Here is a 26911-nt window from a genome sequence, read left to right as displayed (position 1 = left end):
CCAATAACAATGGAAGACAAAAACACATTTCAAGTAACAAATTGTTTTATTAATTCTAGTTATATTGAGATTCATTTGATTGAAAAATGAAATCATTTGGCAAGAGAGACAATCCTACATAAAATGGATGGTCATTATTCTTCCAAATAAAATCCAACTTTTGGTTACTCCTTTGAGAGTTCCCTTAATACAAGATTGACTTTACTTTTATTTCAAAAGACTCAAACTATGAGTTTGCCATTAAGATGATTTATTTTCTAACAAACCGTCTTGCTACACATCAGTGTTTTCATATGTACATTCTTTCATGCTAACCATCCCAAGACCTGAAGGCTTGTTAACAAAACTTTATCACCTATTATCTAGTTTGAGTGGCCTCAGAGGCAAAGTGCACAGTCAGATTTGAGATATCAATGTTGGATTTCAGTTTCAAATTCAATCAAATTAATGTGTGAACAATTAATGTACATTAATTACAAGGTGAGTACATTTTCACTTTACGTATTAACTTGAACACTATACTTATATTTTGTTAAAATATAAATGTCTATTGTATGTATGAGATATATTTAAAACAAATATGCATTGATTTTCAAGCGCAAAACCGTGTTGGCATTCTCACAAACCTGTTTCTCATTAAACGTTGGCATTAAGTCATCATTGCAATTTATAATATTGTTTTGCTTTTATCATCAAACATAAGAAATCTTTGCTAAAAGACAATTTAGGGACGACTTTTTATCGGCAAACCTGTACTAAAATGACATTATATTTACGGAAAAAGTATTTTTAATAAATGTTGCTTGATTTTCATTAGAAATAATTGTGAAAATAATATTTAAACAGTTAAAATCACATATGATGAGCTCCTGGTATGATTGAAAACACGGTTGTCGAGGTGGGAAGAAGATACTCTCATTAAGTCTCTGAAGTCATTTACAATTTAAATTGAGTTGATTCCAAACTGCTTGTCATTCAAACATTATTATTTTCAAACACAAGGACGCTCTCCACAAGGAATGCTGATTGGTTCGGGATAAAGTATTTGACAACAACTGAAGATTTAAAAAAAAAAATACTGCTTCATATGTGTCTTGAAAGAAAGATTTTGTTAAGGCACTTATGAAATTTCATTTCATAAAATAATGTTAAACTGGATTAGAAAAATACCTTTTTTAGTTTTGTTGTTTCCAGACAGCAGCCTAATAAATATATGACTGCTGATTGCATTTTGAAAATTTTAAAATGTTCAAACACAACAGATATCATTTTTTGTCTTATCTGCTTTGTACTGCATTCCATCTTACAACCCTCCATATAAATTATGAAGTGTAAATTTAGTTCCCTTTGATTTACAATAACAAGTTTATTTCAGAATGTTATGTCAAGGATGTAAAGAGGAACTAGCGAGTGGAGCCAAATTCTGCCCTTCTTGTGGCATAAAGACTGCAAGTAAGTGCAGCTCATGAAGTATACATTCTTCATATCATACACCTCCTGATTTTTTGGCAGGAAAACAAGAACTATATAATTCAGCGAAACTTTGTTGCAGCAATATTCCTTTCTTAACTTTAATCTACGCATTAATGCCATTCAACTGTGAAATTTTTAGTAAAATCCACCCAACTGTTAAAGAGGAGATGAAAACACAAGCTTCATGACATATGTTGTACTGACTGACGGATAAAGGAGATGTTTTGTAATACATCTTAATTACAACAAATATGCACAACGTTTTAACTTTGATCTTCCTTTTAGCAACATTGGTTTGCACTCAATATGTCATTTTGATATGGATCATTTGTGCCAATTTATTTCAACAAGAAAAGTTCTTTAAATAGATATTCAGCGTATATCCTGACTTTGAAATAGAGTTGAAAATTAAAATAAAAACAAAGGTTTAAGTATTGTTGTGTTCTTTTTTCACTTAATAGGCTGCATAACATTTTTGTTATATAGTTTATTTATATTTAACTACATAATAGTGTTAAAATATACACATTTAACTATGTGATATCACATCATATGACTTAATTGTGTTCTCACTTATTAGGACTTATTATGAATTTAATTCTTCATTATCGTAACAAATGGAATGTTGATATTTTATTAAGAAAATGTTTTCTTTCCACACATTCAAATACTACTGTTTCATCCACGTCATACCAAAATTGGTCTTATGGCATTTGCCGCCAGTGTAGCTCAAGCCCAGCTGCAAACTCGCGCAGTCTAGTCATGAGCTACGCTGTCCTTTATACATCAAAGCGCTGAAGGCACTGAAGTTGTTTGATTAAAGTTAACACCGCTCTCATACGTGTTCTCGGAACCGATTGGGTGGAAAAAAATTAAAATTTGGGACTAGAAAGTAACATAAGAGATTCTCGTGACGCATCTGTGCCAACACACATGACTCTGTAATGTTGCTTGAATATTCGATAAGTTGGTTTTGCTATCTCTTAACAGTGGAGTATCTATTACCCCGGCGTTTATGTCGATTTCGTGTAGAAGAAGGTACATAGTACTCCTTTAATGTGTGTGTAAATCAGAAGTTTATTTACAGGTCATCGCTGGTTCTGTACGACTACATTATGAGCAGACTTTCCCCTATGAACTTTCAGTAGCAAATTTTTCATGTTGATTAAAAGTAGGTCAAATTTACCTCGGCTTCTCGGGTATTCGCTAAAGAAACACTTTTGATCCAATATACCAGTGCATGGTGGCAAACGAGTCCTTAATGTGCACTGGTAGATAATTTAAAGACAATTAAGGTCTTGTTGCTCTTAAAAGGACAATGTAACTCCGCCAAGGGAGTGCTGACAATTGAAAATACTTCCTTCCCGCTCCTTGCGCGCTGCACCTTCTTTAGGGCCTCTCTTGACGTCACAAGATGTCAACCCAAACCCCAGAACGGCTTCCCCAGATTTTGAGCGAACTGAGTACCGCCATCTTTGGACACTTCCATCATCTTCATAGGGCCACTCCCTCAAAATCCTGGTCTGCATCTCTGTGCAATGTCTGACTTGCCTGTCCTCTCGATGTTGTGTTGTACTTGGCGATCCTTCTTAATTCTGGGAGTCAGCGAAGTCAGCAGTAGACGTGCGGCTCGAGGGATGACGGTACTCGCTGGATTAACAGAGCCGCCTGCAGAAGTTCCCCTATCCGACCCTAGTAAGACAATGTAGTGAAACCACTATCCACCTACGGACAATAAGCGTTTCACTTTGCCATTCTTCGGAGTAGTCTTCAAGGAAATCTGATGCGGGTGACTCTCACCCTGGTCGCGACGCCACGCTCTAGCTGTTGACCGAGCTCTTTTCAAGTACAGAATACTGGTACAGTTATCAGTACATTTCACATTCATACATTACGTCACTGATATAGAAACCTTGATGTATTTGACAATTTCTCTTTTCTTTTACATTTACAACTTTAATCGCCAGCTAACAGTTTCAAGTGCCACCGGCAATTTCAGCGATCGGAAACGCTAAAAGATAATATCCTTACTTTGAAAAATGCGTTTTGAAATAATTAAATTTAAATAAGTTTTCAACTGTTGTTTTGTTTTGTCGGCTGTTATTAAGAGCGCTGGTTAATAGCATCAGCTGCGCACGTGTATATGTGTATTTCAGAGTTTATTTAGAAGTCCCCCTGCGTCTTCATTAAATCATCTTTTTGCTGACATGTCCTTGTTACCTTTAAGGAGAGCTGTACTACGAGATTATAACTTTACATGCAATGGACTATATTCATTATGCAAAAATGTTCTGTAAAATATGTGCTGGTTGAGTGTCATTTGATTAACGAAAGTATCCAGTAAACCGATTTTCGAAACACGACTATTAACCTTAGTTGTTCTAGCTAACAACTAAAAAGCATGCAAGGTTTTGTGGTATCTTACGTGTATCCTCATATACTGATAAAACTCCTTATGACCTGGGTTTTAAATAATCTCCTTTCGTCTTGTAAATGGAACATCAAACCACAATACTTTCCGATAGAAAATTTAAGTCACACCGTGTTATTTAAAACAAACTGGCAAATGTAATTTAAACATTTGTACAGGAAATTTTAAGGATGGAAGGTTTGATGAGCTGTAGCCTGTCTAATATAGCTTATAATGTAATATACATGAGCTGTGCTCTGTGAAAATGGGGTTTAATGCATGTGCGTAAAGTGTCGACCCAGATTAGTCTGTGCAGTCTGCACAGGCTTATCAGGGATGACAATGTCAGCTTAAATGGGATTTTTGCTCAAAAGAGACTTTCTGTAAACAGAAAACAGCATAAAAGCGGAAAGTGTCGTCTCTTATTAGCCTGTGCGGACTGTAAACGCCAATTTAAAAATTAAATGAGACTTACCGTGAAGTTGAAGTTTAATTGTAATTTTATGAGTTAAATAGTAGAAGGAGGGAGTTAACTGAGATAGTACATGCGCTACGCATGCGCATCAGTATTCAAAGAGTTTTTAAATCTTTTTTGAACACAGGATATAACTGCATTAATGCAAATAGTCCACATACTTACCGTGAAGTTAAAGCTGGGTGGGAGGGTGGCAGTTAACTCCCTCCTTCTAATATTTAACTCATAAAATTACAATCAAACTTCAACTTTAAGGTACGTTTACGTTTATTTTTTTAAATTTTATTTCGTTAAAGGGGCCTTTTCACGTTTGGGTAAATTGACAAAATTGAACAAAATTGTTTCAGATTCGCAAATTTTTGTTTTAGTTATGATATTTGTGAGGAAACAGTAATACTGAACATTTACCATGCTCTAAAATTAGCATTTTATTAATCTTTTGACGATTTAAAACCCTAAAAATTATAAAGCGTTGCAACGCGAAAATAATTTTTAATTTGGAGAGTTTTGTTGTTGTCGTAAAATTCTGTGAAACTACAAGGATTGCTTATATAATGTATAAATGTAAAAAAAAATCTTGCATTGTATCCGGAATGATGACCGAGTGGTCGAAGTGGTATACTTTTTACTCCAGGACTCCAGGGGTCAGTGGTTCGAGCCCTGCTGAGGGTTACCTTTTTTTAAAATTTATTCTTGATTTTTTTTACTGGAACTTTGTATATCTAATGTTCACATTTATCGATATAAAGAATTAGATGACAAACTTCAAAACATGCCAAAATCTGTGTAAAGGCCCCTTTAATTAAAACGAATACAGTATTTGAGACTTCAAAGCTCCAAGAAAGATATGAGAACACTACCTGATATGACCGAAGAACAGTCAATGCAAAACCATCTTTGGCCTGAATTGAAATGACGCCTTATCAGTGATCGCTCCGCCCACTTAATCACGTGGCTCAGCGGGAAGAAAACCTAGACAAGCTAACACCAAAATGGCTTCTTTGCCTATAGACTGCATATAGATTTACGCGATATTCCGGATGATTTTATGGACTTGTTTAACACCATATTACACTTGTAAAGGGGTTGATGCCATTTAGTTATTCTGCAAATGCAAAAAATATACGATTAAAGAGAACATCAGCTTTTTATAACGGGTAAATCGGTACATTAAACACGCTGTCAAACGCTTGCGCGCTTACCGAAATCGAACCCGTTATTACGTGTAATGGTGGTATTTGCAATAAATTAACACTTTACCGGTATTTACCCGTGTTATTAACAAAATTATTACCGAAACATTCCCCATACCCGTGTATTTGACACGAAATAGCGCTTTATAACTGGGAATTCGGTGAAGTTTTACGCGCTTTCTGACGCCGGGTGGGTACCTCAATCCCACATGTTATTGCGTATAAAAGTGATCTTAATCATATTAAACATTGCTTATGGGACATTTATCAATAACTATAATTTAAAGCGCAAAAACAACACAGTAAGTTTGGACATGTCTGTTATAAAATTAGCGTTGTACGAAATGGAATACGGTCAGGCTATTATAAATTAATAAAGCTACCAATATCAGATGCTCGCGCAGGTACCGACTTCCCCGAAGTTACCGCATTTATTGGTTAACTTATATCAGTAATAATAACTCTTTTACAATAGCATTTATCGATACGTCTTTATTAAAATAATAACAAAATGGTTTTCACGTGTTTCTGACACACGCGATTTTTAACGGGGATTTCGTAAAGTTACACGAATTGGGTACCAAAATTCTCAATTATTTTACATGCACACGTGACATGATACATACTTAATAATGCTTAGTTATTGCTTATATGACATTTCAAGTTTGTGAAATAAATTAATGTTCTATAAAGGGGATCTCGGTAATTCTTGAAGCTTCCACTCGCTCTTGTCAAGACCGCATTGTCGCATTGGAAATGGTATAAATTTAATTCATCTAACTTATCTTTATGGATACCAAATGTCAGAGTTGCATTAACCCTTTTTACACCGTTTTTGCCATATTTCATTTCCGTTTTTTTAATCCGAACGAAATAAACTTAACTCGTTAAAAAAATGAGATCTAGGCGTTCGAGCTCCTAGTGTGGATTAAAAGCGTTCATTGGTGACACCACATGACTGCAAATGTGTAGATACCGTTAATAAGATAATATATCACATGTCACCTTCAAATAACATGTATGATGTCAATTGACAATGTTTATGTTCAGTTGTTCGTGGGGACGACCGCATGCCTTTATCCATCTCTTACACTTCTCAAAATCTTTTTTCGGCTTTGGAAACGAAATAAATTCAATGTCACCAACTAATCTGTCAGGATATCGATTGTCCGAGTTACATAATCTCCATTGACACCGTTTAACCATTTTTAATCGTTTTTTAAGAGGAAAACAAAAGAAACTCGTTGGAATAAAAGTGAACCTAAACATGTAGCTTGTCTAGAAAATGGCGGACAGGTCGTTGCTAACGAGCGCGCCCGATTAATCGATCGCTGATTGATGGATCAATTCTAGCGGGCGGAGCGATCATAGATAAGGCGTCATGTCAATTAGGCTTCTTGTAAAACTTAGCAAATGTCCCTGCATTTAACCATCATGTTCGTAGAATTTCTTGAATTGCTTTGGATGTGGCCGCAGAACGAAAACTGTAAGGTTCATAAACCTTGTCATCGATCCCTGATCTTATCATCACAGATTTAATCCATCTTGCGACAAGGTCCCTTGTAACTGCCTGATGGGGTTTTACATATCTTATCAGTAATTTTTCATAATTTTTGTCTCGATATGTTTTGTTCTTGCTATATATTCTTTTAAGGCAAATATATATGCACACACACTTATCTAGCGGGAAAGCTTTAAAAGATAAACTTGAATATGTACAACCAGATCTGCTTTGCTTTAGGAGACCTTCAATTCGAACAAAGAACTCATAGTTTATCATCTAAACATTTGTAACTAATAACTTATGTACAGTATCAACACGTGCTGCATTAGTAAGAGCCATTAGCATTACAATTTTCAAAGTCAAGTCCTTTAATGATGTGTCCTTAACTGGACTCAATGAACGCAAATATGACAAAACAACATTTACATCCCAAATAGATGAATATCTTGATTGTGGTGGTCTTACATTGAAAACATCCTTTAGAAACCTGACCACCAATGGGTGAGAACCAGCTGTTTGTGTATCAAATGAGATTCTCAAGGAGGATAAACTGCTCTTGCCACATTGATTGAACTGTAACTGTGTCCTGTTTCATATAAGTCTGTCAGATACTCTATGGCATTGTTTAAAGTATGATAAATTTCACTGATTTGCCATTTTTTACAGACAGATAACCATTTTTATATTTGTATAATTTGTGTTCGTTTCTGGTTGATTGACGTCATGAAGCGATGAGCATGCTGGCAGCTTTTGGAGTCCTCGGTTTCTAAATGAATTCCCGATACAAGACAGGCGAACATCGCCATCTTTCTCCACAGTGGATGTTCTAGACCTGTGTGTGGCATCGTTATCACAGTTTTCCCTTTCGGCAGAATGAGTAGTTGGCCAACAAGCATGCTCAATAGTCCTGGGAACCACGTCTTTGTCGGCCACAGTGCAAAATTATGACTGCCCGTTCGTTGCCTCGCTGGATCTTTTCAATGCAGCGACTTATCAGACTGAAAGGGGGAAAAATATAACATTTTGAAAATGCACCCCAATCAAAAGACAACGCAGCAACATATTGTGCATTGGGATCAGGCTTAAATGAACAGTACTTGTCCAACTTGTTTTTCAACCTTGATGCAAACAAATCGATTGTAGGTTTACCTCAAAATGTGCAAATGTTCTGAAAAACTTGATTACTAAATTCCAATTCTAATCTGTCATTAAATTCCCGTGACGGCCTATCAGCTTCATTCAATTTCCTTAATATATGTGCTATGGACCACCATGTTCCATTGAGGATACCGAAATTCCATATATCTTTTGCAACAATATCTCATGCATAGGACTTGCAGCCACCCATATAAGTTTTGTAGTACACTGCAGTTGATGAATCTGACAGTATTTTAACATGCAAATGTTGAATACAGTTTTGCAGCGTCTTGAGAGAAGAAAAGATCGCCTTTAGTTCCAAAATATTAATATGAGAATTCGATTCCTATTTTGATCATCGACCACCACCTGTTTAATCATTAAAACTTTATCCCCATCCTTGATTGTTAGAATAAGTTTTGATAACAACGTCGGGGTTACCTTTATTTATCTTTCTGCATTCAGACATAATGTGCGTTTCCCACCATTTGAGATCAAGTTTCATGCTAAAACTTAAACGCATATTAGCGTCATAGTCGCATTTACTTCTTTATAGTGACGTTATTGTTTCTCTCTCATGATTACGATAATGCCACTTCCCATAGTCAGTGCCAGAAAAAGAGGAAACCATTAAGCCAATCACTTTAGTAACCTTTGGAATTAATGTTGAACTCAGTTTTAACAATTTTGTACATTCTGCTTTTATAAACAAATTTTTTGTCCTCTGTCAAATACACAATCATTCTCTTTGAATCAATGACATGACCCAAACAGGTTACAATTTGTGTAGGTATCATTACAGATTACTCATTGTTTATCATAAAACCTAGCTTTGTCATTACTTTTACAGTATCTGTTATGTTATCTAAGCATTTCTGTTTTTTTTATCCCCCGCCGTTTTGGCAATGTCCATCCGTCCGTCTTTCCGTCTGTCCTGCCGTCTTTTCGTCCGCCCGTCCGGAGCCATTTCTTGAAAGTGCTTCGGCGGATTTAATTGAAACTTAGTATGAGTATATATATGTATAAAAGGATGATGCAAGCCAAATGGCATTGTACACCATCCGTCAATAACGAAGTTATGGCCCTTTGTATATTGAAAAATGCTTTTTTATGTGTCCGGAGCCATATCTTGGAATTCCTTTAGCTGAATTCATTTAGACTTGGTATGAGTTTATATATGGATAAAAAGGATGATGCACGCCAAATGGCATTGTACACTATCTGTTAATAACGGACTTATGGCCCTTTGTATCTTAAAAAATGCTTTTTTGAGTGTCAAATATAACACTTTTGTGTCCAGAAGCATATTGGTGGGGGATTTCAATTAAACAAATTTGCTTGTTTTTTCTATAAACCCAGAGGAAATATTTCCTGCATTACGTAGAGTGGAATAAACTCGCTTCCTTATTTTTGTAAACCACAGTGGTCAGTGTGAAATTCCATTTGGACAGCCACGGAATTGATAAGGGTTGTTTCTTCATTGAAACCTTAAATATAACTGATCGTCATCAGCCTTTAAAATTGAATAATATGCATGACGTATGTCTATGGATGCCATGTACATATCTTTTGTAAAGTGAGAGCGTTTTCGAAGGTGTCCATCTTAAAATGGCGATACGGAATGAATGCATTCAAATCTTTTAGACTGAGTATTAATCTATACTCATTGGTTTTCTTCAATCTGAGAAATATTGGGGACAAAAATTGTTTTTTATCAAAGTCCACAAGCCTTATAACATCTTGATTCAGAAGTTTTTGTATTTCTGCATCAATTATCAAAGATTCCCGGTCATTATATTTCCTATTTTGCAAATTAGATCAACATGGTTTGAGATTGTCTTCAAATTCAATATGACAATTTTCTATTATATCCAATACTTTTTTTATCTGATGTTATGTTTTGCCATGCTGAAACAAAATTGGCTAATCTACCAGCTGATTTTTTTTCAATTACCTCGTTTAAGCTCTGTATTTGACCCCTCCTCGCCGAGGCAGGTTTTTTTTTGCATCCTGTCCATACTTTGATGGCCCTTGTGAAGGGTAGGTTTTAGCCAAAGGACGTCCTCTCATTTGCCCTAACCTCTATTCCGGCCTCGAAATCCAGGTCTACCCCTGTACATGTAACTGCCTCGTCCAGACATTTTAAACCCGATCGTGTCCGAGTCCTCAATTTCTCTAGCTGTTTAGGATATTTCATCACAAAAAAGCTCCTTTGTAACTGGAAGGGAATGGTTACACAAATGAGAATACTCTTGTTTTAGTTCTGGGCGCAACATATCTCGCCTCATCATATTCACGTGGTAGTTTGCATGCCCCATGAGAGCCAACGCATCATTGCAACTGTCCAAAATTTGTTTTTCCCTTTCCGTCTCCGACTTATCCTGTTCATTGACCATAGTTTTTGTCAAAAAGATGCCTGCTTTCACTATGGATGTTGCAATTTGTTGCATTTTCTTGTCATTGCTCCTAGTCTGTGGAGTCATGACACCCCACACTAGCTTATTCGTTTTGGCAACAATCAACCCATCACAATTGCCTGTACGCGGGCAATTCTCATCCTTTACGTTTTTTTTTGAAACAGTTGCTCATGTATTCTTTTTCTGAACAAATCAGTAACATTTTTCGCCAGATATCGGTACCACATACCTGAGTTGGTTTGAATTTCTTGGCCAAACTGGCGAATTAACTGGATTTTTCATTATTTTCCTCAGAGTCTAAATTTTGTTTACGCAAGGGCCCTGCATCGTCATAATCGTCCATGTCTTCGTGATCAAAATTATTGAATAAAAAAAGTCGTAATTGCAATTTTCAATTGCCTCTATTCTGTTTATAAGAGCCCTCTGCAACATTCCACAATGATGTTATTATTAAGATCATTGTTTGTGTTAGGTGGTGTATCCAACACAGTCAACGTTTTCTTTGCCGGGGCGTTCACCTTAGAAGCTACTTTTTTCTCCGGTTCTCCGCGAGAACCGCTGTTTATGTTATTGTCCGCCATATTTGGCAAATCAACAATGTTCGGGCAACGTGAAAACTAATTTGGATTTTCACGGCGCAACTACGTTGACACCGTTCCATTATATTGTGTATACTTTGATAAATGTCTTATCAATGTAAATATCAAAAAACACAACGAATTATCACAAAATACGTCAACAAAAAAAAATGTTATCAAACTACGTTTGATTGCAAATTCACTTTGCAAATTGCGGAAGCACACGCATGATGATCATGCGTAGCGGATATACTACCGTATTCGTTCTAATTAACGAAATAAAATTAGGGACGACACTTAAATCGCGAGTCGACTTTTGACCCCATTTTTTCACCCACTTTAATTTCCAGTGTAATCCGAAATAAATAAATCCAGTTCGGTCCAAATTGATTGCCCTCTTTGTTCATCACATTCATGCTTGTGTACTGCGACAAACAAAACAAAAACCCAACTTGCCCAATATCAAAGGTTATTTCGCGTGTCCCTTTCCACACCATTTGACACCAGATGTCAATCACTTTCTTATTGGTAATCTTGCACAACAAAAAAAAGCAAAACAAAACTACAACAGATTCTATGACACTGAATACACATCAGTTCGACTGTGTGGTGCAATCAAAGTAACCATTACAGATAAAAAACTTACAAACGCCAGACTACAGACAGATGATGGACTGGAAACAAACTTAAAATTATTCCATTCCAACCCATCAGCAATGATGAACTCTTAAAAATGTCTGCTTCAAACAGCAGCATCAACAGGTTAGTTCATCAAACAATGTAATGAAGATAATTCATCGAATGTTTAAATCAAGAACATTGAAAGAATCATTCAGGACAATGTTTCAACAATTGAATCTTTAAATTTACAACTTAAAGAAATGAAAAATTAAAAACAATTCGCATGAGGGAATATTTGAATAATAAAATAAATGAAACGAATTTTTTCGGACACACAAGAAGAAAATTGAAACCTGAAAGTAAAATAAACATTCATTAAGCAGTGAGCTTTAAAAATTAAAGAATAATAAAAACCTCTACAGTGTAACCAGAGCGGATTTGCATAACCTATGCAATTATCTATGTGAAGAAATGATCTTTGCGGAGGAAAGGAAATCAAAGCGCTGAAGGCACTGAAGATGTTCGCTATTGCATAATTTAACACGCAATTCATTTTTCAAAATCAATCGCAAGTTTGAAATGAACACACGCCATTCAACTTTATAAAGTGTGTGTCATCGCGCACGGGTCGAGTTTTGTGTGCACTTTTTATCATCCTTATTATTTCATAGAAATAACTTAGACAAAATAAAAACAACATGCTTTTTGGACGTTCTAAAAGCATAGAAAGTATGATGAAAATGGTAATGAGAACTTAATATAAAGAAAATATGCAGTAACCATCATATTAAAGGAATATTTTTTCTAATATCAAATAACTATCTCACCAAGAATATAACTTCATAATGAAAGTACAAAACTTTTGATTTTTGACCCCATATACAAATTCAAAATATACAATAATCTTCGTATCTTGTATATGGCGGAATAAAAGTATATAAACATTGCTGTTTATGCTACCCGAGCAGTTCACACATTGTCAACGCTGACATAAACATAGGTATGGAGCACTAATGCGCTTTTAGGCGTAGCTGTTTTATACAGTTTTCATCTTAGTGACTTTTACATAACGCCAACAGACACGCATGAATCTTTTCGAATATTTAATAAGCTGATTCGAGATACAACCTCTGAATTTTTGCTGTTTGCCGTACTTGGTCAGCACGTCTGGAAATCATATCTTTATGTGTGGATAGGCTGCCATTATTAACAAGTTTGCTATTTTGAATTGTTCTTAAAAGTGACATTTTCAATTCGCAATGATATTTGTAATGACCCTCGTCATGCGAAAATGGGTCTTATTCTATATGCGCCCATCATATAAAAAGCCCACTCAGCTATCTCTCCTTCTGGTAAGGAACAACATAACATATTGAGTGAATTTATAGCGAACAGCATCGCCTATGGCCTGACTGCGCAAAAGCACATGTTGGGTTTAACAAACGCTTGCCGAAACGCATAAGACCCATTTTCGCATGATGGCGCTATTGCCGTGTGACTTAAATGTGTCGAAAGAAAACTGCGTTTAAATCAAATATCAACATACGATATATTTCGATAGTGAAGAAAGATACTCATAACAAGGCATATGAGGACACATATGAAGTGCTCTCCCGTAGTATATTGTTTATCTACTCACACTAATGTGTGGTTTGACAATGCTTACACACATTTCATGCGGTGAATATGCAACTTACAAGTGAAAAACACAACACAATAGTTTAACTTTTGTTTAATTGTATTTATTAATTTAGAAAAGTAAACTGCAAACTTTATTTCAAAGTCAGCGTATACGCCGACTACATTTTAAAAAGATATGTATTGTTATAAATATGTTTAATATAATATATTTAGTTGTTTTCGGTTTAAGCGATTATAAAGCATTTTCGAGGTTGCCTATAGTATGCCTGTAGTAATTGATGAGCTCATATCCAACTGTCTATGTATTGAGAACCGTGAATATAAACAATCTAAACCTTCTACTAACCTTCTACTATTGCGTTGCTAGCACCCGTAAATACAAAAGATCGCCGTTATTTGTTGAGAACCAAAGAACGTTTTCCTGAAATAACCGCTGTAGTAGCATAAACGAGTTTACGAAACAGGTCATTCGTATTATTATTATATATTGTTTGTTATATTCGGGTTTAACGATTATGAAACATTTTTTGATTTTGTCTATCGTATCGCTGAAGTTATTGTTGAACTTATGTTCAACGTTTTATAAATTGAGAATATAAATAAGCGTTAAATTTTTCCCGAATTTATTAATAGCCTTAATTTACGACCTGTACAACGTCATTGAGGTGTATAGGAGAGCGTAACCTATTGCGTTGTTATCGCCCGTGGACTTTCCTTTGTTTATCGACAGGCGCATCTATCAATAGCCTCATATTATGAATGGACTGAGCAAAAATACTACTTCATGAAGACGCTGCAGAAAGTGGACTACTTTATTCATTCACAAACAATCTCCTCCGCGACACGTACAATACGATCATTGTTTATTGATTCTTTTCTATAAAAGCACCGTTCGAAACTATTGCATTTTACGCGATATTAATATCATGTTTCCATTTGTGAATGAATATAATTGGAGAACTCATACATCTTGCAACATTATACAACTCTTTCTCGCGCGGATACGCGTAGTAAGCGGTTATTGGCCTCCTACTAGCTAAGCCGTAACGACCTGAATTTTTGACTAACCACCTTAGACGGTCGCTAAGCGACCATCTAAAAACGGAACCAAGACAGACGGTTGAACATGCCTTTCTCCTGTCAAGGATGTCAGTGCATCATCATGCCGGCCAATGTCCTGCACTCCGTCTTGCACACTGCTCTATTTGCCCATCCCTTGAACATTTCAATGCATTCTGCATGGCTAATCAATTGTAAATAAAATAAGTAAGTAAAAACCTTACCAAATATAATTAATTAATAATTTTATGTAAGTTAAAACATAAGTTAAAAATATTTTTAGTTATAATTTAAAAATATTATTTAGGTTTTATTTCAAAGTTATATATCAAAACAAAATGGTTTTAACTGCTAAGTTGAATATTATTTTCATGGGTTTAAGTGCGCAATTTGCATTCTTGATGCAACCAATTTTACATAATATTGTTACCTCATACCCAGTCATCGTAACTTTAAGCCTTATGCCTTTAGCATACAATGACAGCTTATGATACATAATATTAATATATTACCAAAGCAGCCTGTCTTATTGTCACTTTAAATCCCTAAATTGACAATCCTGTTGCATTTAAATGTAAATCTTAATTATAGACAATCCCAGCATCGATACATTGAGCGCCGCAATATTGGCTATCACCTGACCCCGCCACCATCTTGGTACGGAAGAATCTGGCAAATAACAGCGATGTAGAATTTATTTGTCAAATTCTTCACGTAATAATTAAGGCCGAATTTGCTGTATTTTTTAAATAAATACTTTCAGTTATGAATTTGCTTAAAACACAATTATTTCTTTATTGAATTTTATTATTCGAAGATAAAAAATATGGGTTATTTTATATATAGTATATAAAGTCTGAAGTAAACTTTGTGAATTTTTATGTTTATAATTCCGGAGATGTCGATGAGCGATTTTTTTAAATATTTATGACAGGGATATACTATTTGTTTGAAAATCAGATATCTGCCTTTGATTAAAACATAATTATTTCTTTATAAAAACGTATGTAGTTCCAGATATACTCATTAAGAAAATGTATATGATATAATACCGAGAGTAATTTTTCTTATTGAATAGTACATATCTTTGTTTTTCTACAGATTTATTAATTCTTTGATATTATCTCTTATTAAAGTATCATTTTTAAGGTAATGTAAAAGTATCTAGCCGAAATAAAATTTGTGATTTTAACTAAAATTGGTCCGTAAATATTTATAAGCGAAACTCTGTAAGATTTCATGTAGCGGCAAACTTTTCTTATTAAAACGTTTTTTGTTTAGTCTAAAACGTTCTTGTTTGTTATCAATATATTTTATTTAAAACTCGCTTTCAAACAAAAATCTCTTGCCGGAAAATATTTTTGCGATTTTAAATGTACTAGTCCGAGGATATTTATTAGCGAAAATATGTAAGATGTCGGAACATGGCAGGTTTTTTAATTGAAAAGTGAATATCTGCTTTTGCTTATAACTTTATGTTTATTTAACCATTTAAATACCATTCTCATGTAAGAATCAAAGTCTGTAGCCTAAACAAACTGTGTTTGTCTTGTTCTGAATATTTACTTGTTTGTTTACTTGCTTTTCTAAATTTATTAATACAATCTAAATTTACCATAAATATGCTCAACATGACACTTATTTAGTCATACGTTAACATACGTAAACTTAAATAGTCCCAATAATGTTCACTAAATTCCGTGAACGTATTTAATTCCTTTCTTAAATGTTCACTATAAAGTTAAGATTTAAAATAAACTATTCAAACACGAACGCAGTGATATTTTTTCTTCGGTAATTACGGATTGTCAATTTAATTAAATTTATAAATGGTAAAAGGAACATCATCTGCGATTGAGGAACAAAGGCATTCCCTCAGTGGGAGACGATGCCCCAATGGTGAATTAAGAGTTAATTGGAATGTCTGTGACACCATATATCTCCACATGTGTACATTCTGTTATTAAGATAAGATACCATGCATCACCTTCTAATTACATGTCAAATGACAATAAAGGCCTAATTTATGCTGAGTTTTATCAGAGTCGAAGATCGTTGTCTCAGGTTTTATGACTCTTAAACAAAGCATTTGGACCTTATAAAAATATTTATTTTAAAAATACGAACTCTTATATGATAATTGTATCAATAACAGAAACATTCTAAATTTTCAAATATATTTAATAAAATCACGTTACTTCGTTTTATTGTTCAGGGACCTATACAAACATATAGGTCCCTGCATTGTACTTCAGTACCAAGATGGCGGCGCCAGGGGTGGTAATCCGAGAATTATCGATTTCTGGGATTGTCTATCGATCTAGACAACTGTTTAGAAATTTGGTAAAGAGGTGAAGAATATTGAACATGAGATAGAGATATAATTTAGCTTTACTTTGTGACATTTGACTTTGTGGTTTTCTGTGTGATATAAATTTACTTCATTAAACGTTATAGGAAAATATTTATTATAATAAACATTAGTTTAACTAAATAATATAATCTGTGTGTCAGAACTGTGTTATGGACTATTGTTATCATTGCTGTTAAACTTAATACTTTGTGAAAAGAAACTTTTCAACACTTTGTGAGTTGCCTGTGCGTGTCATCTTAACAACGAACTGCGTCTTAAAAACCCAAATCTCTGCAGAAGCAAAATAGCATTTAATGATATGATGCCCATTGTATAATGACCTAATGTATTAAGTAGAACACAATGCTGGTAAGTATATGTTTTTCTTAAATAGTACAGCTCATAAACCTTATTCGTGTAAATGCAACAAAAATGAACAAGTTTATAATGAAATCATCATCAATGTTTCCTTCTTCAAGGTGGCCATGGTCAAGTTCAAGGCAGAATACAACGGCTACATGATGAAGCAGTGGTACCTCCATCAAATGGTGGATATAACCAAGCAACTCCACAACAGACACAAGGTTCTCGGCTTTATCTAAATCTTAATCTACAAGGACAAGGCCAATACGACCCAACAGCACCCCAACAATCATCTAGTTACTCTGTGCAACTGCAGTATGTTTCAGAAGGAAATGGTCAAAACCAAACGCCATTTCCACTGGAGTCTTTGTTTCAATTTTTGACTTTTAACACAACAGGTAAAGTCATAGCTATTTTGTTAATTTCAATCTATACATATTGTTTAATGTTTATTTATTTAGTTTGATGATTTAATGTTTACAATTCAATTTATGAATATATAAAACTTTCAGGCAGATTGACTGGGCACTTGAATATTTTTTTGAACCAAGGGCACAAAAATAGTGTTTTACTTATAAAAGTTGCAAAATGAATGCATGTTTTATTGAAAGCTATAGTAACTGCCGATGGATAGCAATACCGTTGATGAGAACTAATCTGTCTAACAAATTGTCTAACTGTATAACTAAAGTGTTCACAAGACAAATGTTGATGACAGACAACGCCATACAAACAACGGTAAAAAAAGCACTCACAACAGCTCACCATCAGAACATTAGATCTTTTTCGCAGACAAAACAACAGTCCAATGCCAAGTTAATGTGCACGCAGTAAGAACTGTATCAACTGACCTTTAGTATTTTTTAAGTTATTGCAGAATTAAGATTTTGGTTTTCACTTATGTCTGTTATTTTATCAACCCCATATATTGTCAGTTGAAAAAATGTGCATATTCCCTATATGGCTTTCTATGTACAGAGTTTTATATACCTTGCTCAAGTACTTTTTAGTTGTTAAAGGACCCAGATTTTAGTGTTCACTTTTTTCTATAACGACTGCAATACCAATTTGAGTATGACCAAAAAAACTGAAATAACATGCACTATTTTAAAAACGACCCTCTATCTACATACCAAATTTCATCACTCAAGATAAATTACATTTACAAATGTTGCAGGATCCAGATTTTATATTTCACATATTTCTGTAACCATAGCACCCATAATTTGTATGACAAGAAAACTAAAATAACATACATGTTCCCCATATTGCCCCCAATCCACATAATGAAGTTTCATAAATCTTAGACCCGGTGAGAAAGTTTCATTTCAATAGAATTCCTTGAAAAATATGAGGCGGGAGTATTTTTACTAAATTATCCACTCTTGAGGTCCACATCAATACATGCATGATAATGTTTTTTCTTCCAATTTATTTCAAAATCTTACAATGGTCAAAATCACAACGAGAAAAATAGCAGAACACGTTTATTGTTATTACTCAAGTTTTCCGGATGCTCTAAATTTTCGGACATCCCCGTTAAATATTTTGCTAGACTTTAAATTTAAGGACAGTTTGGTTTTCGGCCATAATTAAATACTCTGACCGTTTATTTTACAATGCTATTTTACCACAATTTCTGCACTGTTGCGCTTAGCTTGTGACACTAGGATCATGGGTTTCTACAACCGGACACAGGTAATAAAACCTCACAGACAAATACCTTTAGGGAAATTACCATTCATCCTCCTCCTGATCATCATCATAATGATCGATCCCTTGACCGGTTTGGCCATTGGGGTTAAATGAGGAATGACGATACAGAAATCCTCCTCCAGTCAGGTTTGTTGTGTGCTGCTGAGAGTTATTCATCCACGAGAAGGGATGCCCACTCTTTTACATTATCCATCCAGCTTTACTTCTGACGTAATCGACATCGACCCACCTCTAGTGTGCCCTAGAGAACTGTCTTGCACAGAGAGTAGTGCCTGTAAACGTGTCCAAACCAAGCCAGCTTAGGTGGATTGACGGTCGTCAGTAGGAGCTCATGTGGACCAACAAGTGTTGCAGTCATGTTCTAGACGTACTCGTTGGTCTTGTGGTCCATATTGGAGATAAGAACGTTTCCTTGCACAGACATCGGCGGAAACCATGACTTTATTCTCCCCACCATCAAGCTGACTTAAAAGAGCAAGCACATTACAAAGAACTCTTCATTAGATTTCACTTGGAGAAATTGAAAGATCCATTGATAGAAGAGGTATTTCAAGCACAGAAAGGTTGCAAGTTTGCAGCCCTAAACATCCTCGAAAATCACATCGACAGAATTAGCAACAGCATCAAGTATGTCCTACTGTAATCGGCTGAAGAAGTGCTTGGGAGAGAGAGAAGGAAGAACAAGCCATGGGTGACGACTGAAATCATGGACATATGAGACAAAAGAAATGAGCCGAGGCAGTAGAAGAACACCCGCCCGGACTCGAGGGCTTATTACACGAAAGCGAACATGGAGGTAAAGAAGAAGATGAAAGAGGCCAAGGAAGAATGGATTGAGGAACAATGTATCATCATTGACAAAGAAATGACCAGAGGCAGCATTAAGAAGGTCTATAGCACACTCAAGACCTTAACGAAGACCAGTCAGCCCAAGGCCAGTGTTTTATCAGACGCTGAATGGAATCTCCTTACCGAGAGTAACTGAAAATAACCCAGGGATGTGTTTATTCTGGGGGATGAGCAGATTGTACAACTTAAATTCATGTTTATAATACATCTTTCAAATTTTCAATACCTTTAGTCTGTGTATGGTTTCTTACAGAAAGCAAATGAACATGTGAAAATATAACAGCAATATTCCAGAACATTCTACTTATGACAGTGCTTTAAGTATTAAAGTTTTTCGTTTGATATGAATAAAGATAAAAGATTTTTTTTAAACTATTTATCTTTAATTGACGCATACATTTTATTCATCCCTGCAAACAATATCATTTCTGTTGTTAATTGGATTGTAAATTGAAATCTTCCCCGAGAAAATTGTTGTCTTTTCTCAATTGTCCACCATCTTGGACAATTACGTAAGGATGAGCTTGACCTTTCACTACTCAAAATGTGCAGCTCCATGAGATACACATGTATGCCAAATATGAAGTTGCTATCTTCAATATTGCAAAAGTTATGGCAAAATGTTGAAGTTGGAGCAAACAAACAAACCAACCAATCAAACAACCGACAGGACAAAAACAATATGTCCCTCACTATAGTGGTGGGGGACATAAAAATGCAGCAGCAAAACAAAAACTAAATATTATTTTCCTTATTGACAACTTTAATCCATTGCTTATAACAATACAGTTACAAAGATATACACATCCATTTTCTGTTCTTCTATCCCTTTGTCGAAATCCACTATCTGTTCTTCCATCCTTATTATCGAAATGTTTTTTTAAACCACACTATTTGTTGATAGCGTTTGTATCGAATGCTAACCACTCTGACCCAAAAGCAGATTGACCATATCGTAATCGTGTCGAAGCGACTTATTTTATTTCTATCGAAGTAAACAATTATGAATGGCAACCACACAGTCTAAAATACGTTTATGACTCTTTCGAAGCTTTAAAAATATTTAGAACCACCACGTCAAAATTGTAGTCCCTAAAAATCTGAGAGAGACTAGATAGTATGTTTCGTCATAGAAATGACATCACACTAGATACGTCATAAATTGCGTAATCAAGTAAATGAAGATGATAAATACGGAAAGCTGGCTCGGTAATATATTTAAAAGAAGAAAAAAAGGATGATAAATAATATATAACGATAACATTCATGATGTGTCCCAATAAATTTCAAAGGTCAAATATTAGATCAAATTAATCGGTGCGTAGGACTACATACTTACATAAAGATCGCGATCACGTGAGGTACTACCGGAAATCAACTAGTTTATCCGTACCTGCTTTATTAGGTCGATGTTTGCAACAGAGGCAGGATCAAATGAAATGGAATGACTTCGACTTGTTTGAGTCAAAACAAAAAGTATAACAAGTTTGTAATATAGTATTTAATGAAAAATCATTTCCTGGTGTAAGCAGTTTTAGATAACGTTTAGATAACGCAGGTTACATTAAGTTTCTTGATATTTCTAAATGGCAGGTCTTAAATTTTGAACACAGAACCACACAAGGATGACATCTAAGTGAAAAAAAGATTGACAAGGCACTTTAAGCTGTGTTAAGTGTTTCATAACTCAGTCTAAATTCATAAAATTCTGTTGAAAATGCAATACAATTTTCGATTGGGCTTTTTAATGGATCAATTTTCCTTTTAGTGCAGAAATAAATCAATCTGTTAATGTACTTGGAATACTTATTCGGAGTAGTCTTTCTCCATGATGCCATGCTGATGTAAATAGGCTAGCAAGATAGTTTTCGCCTTTTCATAGAACTTCCGGATATGTGACATACTATCAAAATGTAGTTTGTTGGTTAATGGACGAATCTCATGTGTGTATGGCAATTTCATTATGTTTCGAAACTTACCTTCAGAAAATAGAAATCGAGAGTCAACTACTCCAGGATGCTGGCATAAAAGTTCTGTGTTATCCAAAGCGGTGCCACCATTAAAACATCTACAATGTACTGTCTGTCTTTCTGCAGGACTTGGGCAATGCACCTGGAAGGCGGAAATGCATATATGACATATTTGTTATTATCAATCAATAGAAAATGCATCTATGCTTTGCTACCAGATCAGGCTTCCAAGACACAAACATGCTAATCTGTTAATTTGATTAAAGAAAACAGATTCACCCAATTTTCATACAAGATTTTCATTAACAATTTCTACAACGAAAATCTCATTCATTCATGTTTCCTGGTAAATGTGTAGCTGTAATACAAATTTCACTGTCTTTACATTACAGCAAAATTTTACTCAGAAGTCCTGATGTTCATCCCATATCAGTATCTGTACATTAATATTGCTTTTTGTTACAGACAGATTTCAGAGCATGACTTGCAGCACATAATGCCAAGACATTTATATGGTTTCCATTTCATCCCATCTACCAACAGTTTTATTTTAAATAAATATAGCAACTCATCCAAAAGCACTTGCATCGGCTGTAATTTTTAACTCAAGGATTTTATGGGTTATTTTTCTATGTTGATATTATAAACATTTAATCCACCGGCTAATTTCCTGCTTCATGGTTTCAGAAATGCACATGATTAGTTCAAAACCTCCAGCATTATGCTGTAGCACATGTATGTTTTCAAATTCCAATGTTTGGTAGAAGGACGACCATATTCAACAGCTAAAAGAATGAAACCAACATGCTTGAACCATTTTTTAAAAGAAGAGTGACCAGTAGCCTCTTTTTAAAATCAATAATGTTTCCAAGAATTGTTATTGTATTTATCGAGTTGGTGTTGACGTTCAATATACGTGTCAGCCCAGTATCAGTGGGGCATATGAAACACAGTACTTTAAACTAAATGATAACATCTTAACTTTTCTTGCTCCTCCTCAGCAACTGGTACACTGTAATAGCCATGGTGAATATCAATACAAGCAAAACAAATACCAGGTTTTACCAATTTTAAAGCTGCTACAAAGGTTTCCATCTAAGATTGATGGTACTAAATATGATCATTTAATAATTTCACATTTAATATTATCTATATTCACCAGTCCTGCAGTTGGTTTAGGAATAATAAGAATATGAGAAATATATTCAGTAGGGTGATGATTTCAGGTCGGCCTGAAATTACTCAATTACATTTATTGCCAATAAATTTTGTATTTCTGCATTTTTTCTTCTTTTTCTAAGCATCTATTTCTTTACAAATGGCAATGCTCCAGAATATCATTTGATCTTCATTTGTATTTTTTCTCCAACTTCCTTTGTGATTATTAATATACCAGCAACAATTGTATCAAACCTATCTACTTCTTCTTGAATGTTTGTTTTATATTTTTGCAATTAAGGCTTCAGCCCGAATAGGGCCATTTCTTTTACCTCTTCCACAGAAGCCTTGTCTGCAAATACTATATGTTCACATCAGTGTGACTTCCATATAACAGATCAGTTTATGACAATAATACCAAAGCTAGATAATGGTATTTATAATCCAAATCATCCAAATAATGTTTGTTGAGTTTTTTTTTACGTTTTGCGGTTATTATCTTGTTAGCATTAACCAAGAGGGCGATGGCAGTGGTTCCTAACTTCACATGTTCTGCCTCAGAAGCCCCAAGCTTTTCAGCAAGTTTTACCATATTAATTGAAGCTTTCAACATGACTCCTTGAATGGCACTGAGCCTAGAATCTTCAGTCTGAGTTTAGCTTTTTAACAGCTACCAAATGCCCTTGTTCATTCTAGTGTTTCAGCATAGCTGTTTAACCCAGCTTTTCACATTAGCTGACCTTTGCATGCATCCAGTAAATTTTAATTTAAAATTTCCCATCGGTTGGCTGTGCAATGTACATACAGTTTTCACATTTGCATTAATGTATTATTCAATCGACTTTCTAAGTTTGGAAAGTATAGTATATCAAAAGAGATACTACAGCGCGTTTTGCAAATATGTTAATAGCGTGTTCAGCATGAAATAATTTTATCTCTACAGCATGAAATAATTGTATCCCTAACAAAATAGCGGGAGAGATAGAACAGTAATTCACACACAACTCTCGACATCAATACAGTTTGTGTGTGCCTCTTTATATTAAGAAGATTTTCAGCGCCAGAGTGTATGCACTTAAACGCTGTGTTCTCATATTTAGTAATAATAACCGAATTGCATTCTGTGTACTTGTATATTACAGATCATATAACTATTAATTTTTCCTATCCAGTTATACGCTGTGACAAAAAGAGTTTAAATTGTTTTTCGATATTGAACGATTTACATGAATATTTATACAGCTTTCCAGCAGTGCAATCGTTACCTTACGTAAATGCATTCAATTCCAACCCGCAAGGTATCAAGGTCAGTTCGCGGTCAGTGACAGAACCGCTTAATAAACACTATCGCGTTAACTATGTGAACTTGAATTTTATTTTGACCAATAAAATCATAAACTAGAGCTTTGTCAAAGACGTGACGAATAGCCTCACATGCCGCATTGACACAGAATAGTTTGCATGTTGTCTTCACAAAAAACAGCAGACACCATTCTCAGTGTTAAAAACGCACTAAGTGACCCCGTAACCTAGTTTTGACCCGGCATGACCCATATTTGAACTTGACCTAGACATCAACAAGATACAACTTCTGACCAAGTTTGGTAAAGCTCGGATGAAAACTATTCGAATTAGAGAGCTTACACCATGCTCAATGTTTAAAACGCACGTAGTGACCCCGTGACCTAGTTTTGGACCCGGTAAGACCCATATTCGAACTTGACTTAGACATTATCTAGATACAACATCTGTCCAAGTTTGGTGGAGAGCAGATGAAACAAGAAATATCTTTAAAAAAGATATACGGCGTTGATAGTTCAATGAATGAGATCAAGGATAGCGAATGTCTTTTTTCTGTGCAGTTCTTAGCTGCATCACACGCAGTACGGGATGTTACGCGGAGTTTTCGCGACTTATTTTACATTATTACATATTGCTGGTCATAAACCTATAGATACAAAATAGAAAACCAAAAGCAGAATGGAAGTGAAATTAAAACATACGAGTCAACCGGCCACACGAGAAGTATCCGTATTTATAGGCGCGTTCTTCGAACAAACCTGTTTACTAAAACAGTCGGTTTGTCGGGCATTGCTATTTGATTCGATTATTAACAGTATCGATAAACATCGCGCTCATGCTTAATACATTGGTCAATATGGTGGAATAATTATTGTTAAATTAATCAAAAATAATATTTATCATTGTATTGTTGAAAACACATTAATGATCTACATATTTCTGGTCTAAAGAAAATTCCAGGTCACCTAGTTCACGGATAGCGTATTTATTATATAACTATTATTTTACTGGCCGCGAACTCCGGTGATGACCTGTATATAAACTCTGACATTCATACACTGACCGCGAATTGACCCGATACCTCGCGGGTTGAAATGCAATGTATTAAAGTGAGGCCTCGCTTCCACTACTTTTTATACTTTTACATGTTAACATGTTGACAAGAATATGGAAGTAAGTACTAAATATGAGAACATAGCCTTTAAATATAAACGCGTTGCGCTGGTAATTCTCTGAAAATAAAAGGTGCACGCAAAAACTGTATTGATGTCGAGAATTGAGTGTAAAACTGTTCTATCTATTAAGTCTTTTCATTAGAAATAAAATTGTTTCATGCAGTAAAACAGTGTTACAAAGACGCGGATATGTTTCCAATGTTCTGGTGGAATACTCAAATCAGCCAATGGAATAAATGAAGTGTATTCATTCGTACCTAGCCGCGGGAACTTTTATTTGAATTTTATTGGACACTTACAAAGGTCAGGAGAGGTGAAAAGCTGGCTTAATACAGCTGACGCCGAAAAACTTGAATTAGAGAGCGGAAACTTAATACGAACCGACAGACAGATCGACAGACCGACCTACAAGCTCACTTCTATATACCCCCCTCAACTTCGTTGTTGAGGGTATAATGATGATTTTCGGCAATGTTATTATGGTATGTCAATTATAGATTCTTAATGTGTTTTCCGTTATTCAATGATAAGCACCAGTTTTCTCTAATTTAATTAGAAATATCACACCATATATACCAATTTATGAAGCATGATTCTATAAACAATCGGATCAAATATCAATGTCCGACAAACCATTAAAACAGTTTTGTTTCAAGAACGCGCGTCTAGATATTTAAAAAATGTACAAATGATTCAAGTGTGGCCGGTTGACTAGTATGTTTTCATTCATTTTCATTCTTCTTGTGTTTTTCTGAATCTATTGATATATGATCAATACTATCTAATAAAGCGAAATAAGCAATAAGAAATAATATTAAATACGAACTGTTTGACTTAGAATTCGGTCAGGGTCCAGTTAATGACAGTGATAAATAAAAAAAAACAGCTGATAAAAAAATACTAAATGGTCATTTCACATTTCAGTTGATTCCGGAAGTAGTATGACATAATAGATTTACATACACAATGGCATAACAATGCCCTCCATAGAATGAATCGAATTTCTTATTCCTTCAAAATTTCCCTATGAAACACAATGTTATGTTATACCTGTTACCATAGTAGATTTGGTTGATGCAAGACCTTTGCTTCTGTATAGCGACAATCGTGCACCAGAGTAATAAACTTAATTTACATGCAAAAACAAGCATAATCCTTATAGTAGCCATGTTTTTCAATGAAATGCAATAAATATGCCTACATTAATAAATTATATTAATACATTAAACCTATTTACTTAATTGCAGGGGAGCGAAAACTAAATGTACCACCAATACCAACTAAGAACAATTATGGCACTATTTAAGTGAAATATATATCTCCGTATTTAAGATGGGTACTTTAATGAAGCAATTTATTATAAACTTTGCTATTTGTTAATGCAAAATTAATAATCATCTTTATTATAACTCATGTGACCACTTGTGTATTTTGTTTATAGACCAAAAGTAATATCACAGGGTAACATTTGTTTTTATTATATCACATGATTATTTCTATACACAATGCATCAAACA

At 34.7% G+C, this 26911-nt stretch overlaps 1 protein-coding gene across 1 annotated transcript in view; it reads left to right on the top strand.

The window, feature by feature from the left end:
- Positions 1-415: 415 nt before the first annotated feature.
- The window catches only part of LOC127845470 (early endosome antigen 1-like), a 79401-nt gene continuing 52905 nt past the window's right edge, over positions 416-26911 (top strand). Inside the window, exons 1-3 of the mRNA XM_052376400.1 lie at positions 416-480; positions 1376-1452; positions 17341-17622. Of these exons, the coding sequence (XP_052232360.1) occupies positions 1377-1452; positions 17341-17622 (358 nt within the window). The 5' untranslated portion in view covers positions 416-480; position 1376. The remainder of the gene's footprint in view (positions 481-1375; positions 1453-17340; positions 17623-26911) is intronic.

Source organism: Dreissena polymorpha, chromosome 9 (genome assembly GCF_020536995.1).
Source record: "Dreissena polymorpha isolate Duluth1 chromosome 9, UMN_Dpol_1.0, whole genome shotgun sequence".
NCBI lineage: Eukaryota > Metazoa > Mollusca > Bivalvia > Myida > Dreissenidae > Dreissena > Dreissena polymorpha.
Note: the sequence above shows the minus strand (reverse complement) of the source record. Positions and strands in the feature narration are given on the sequence as shown.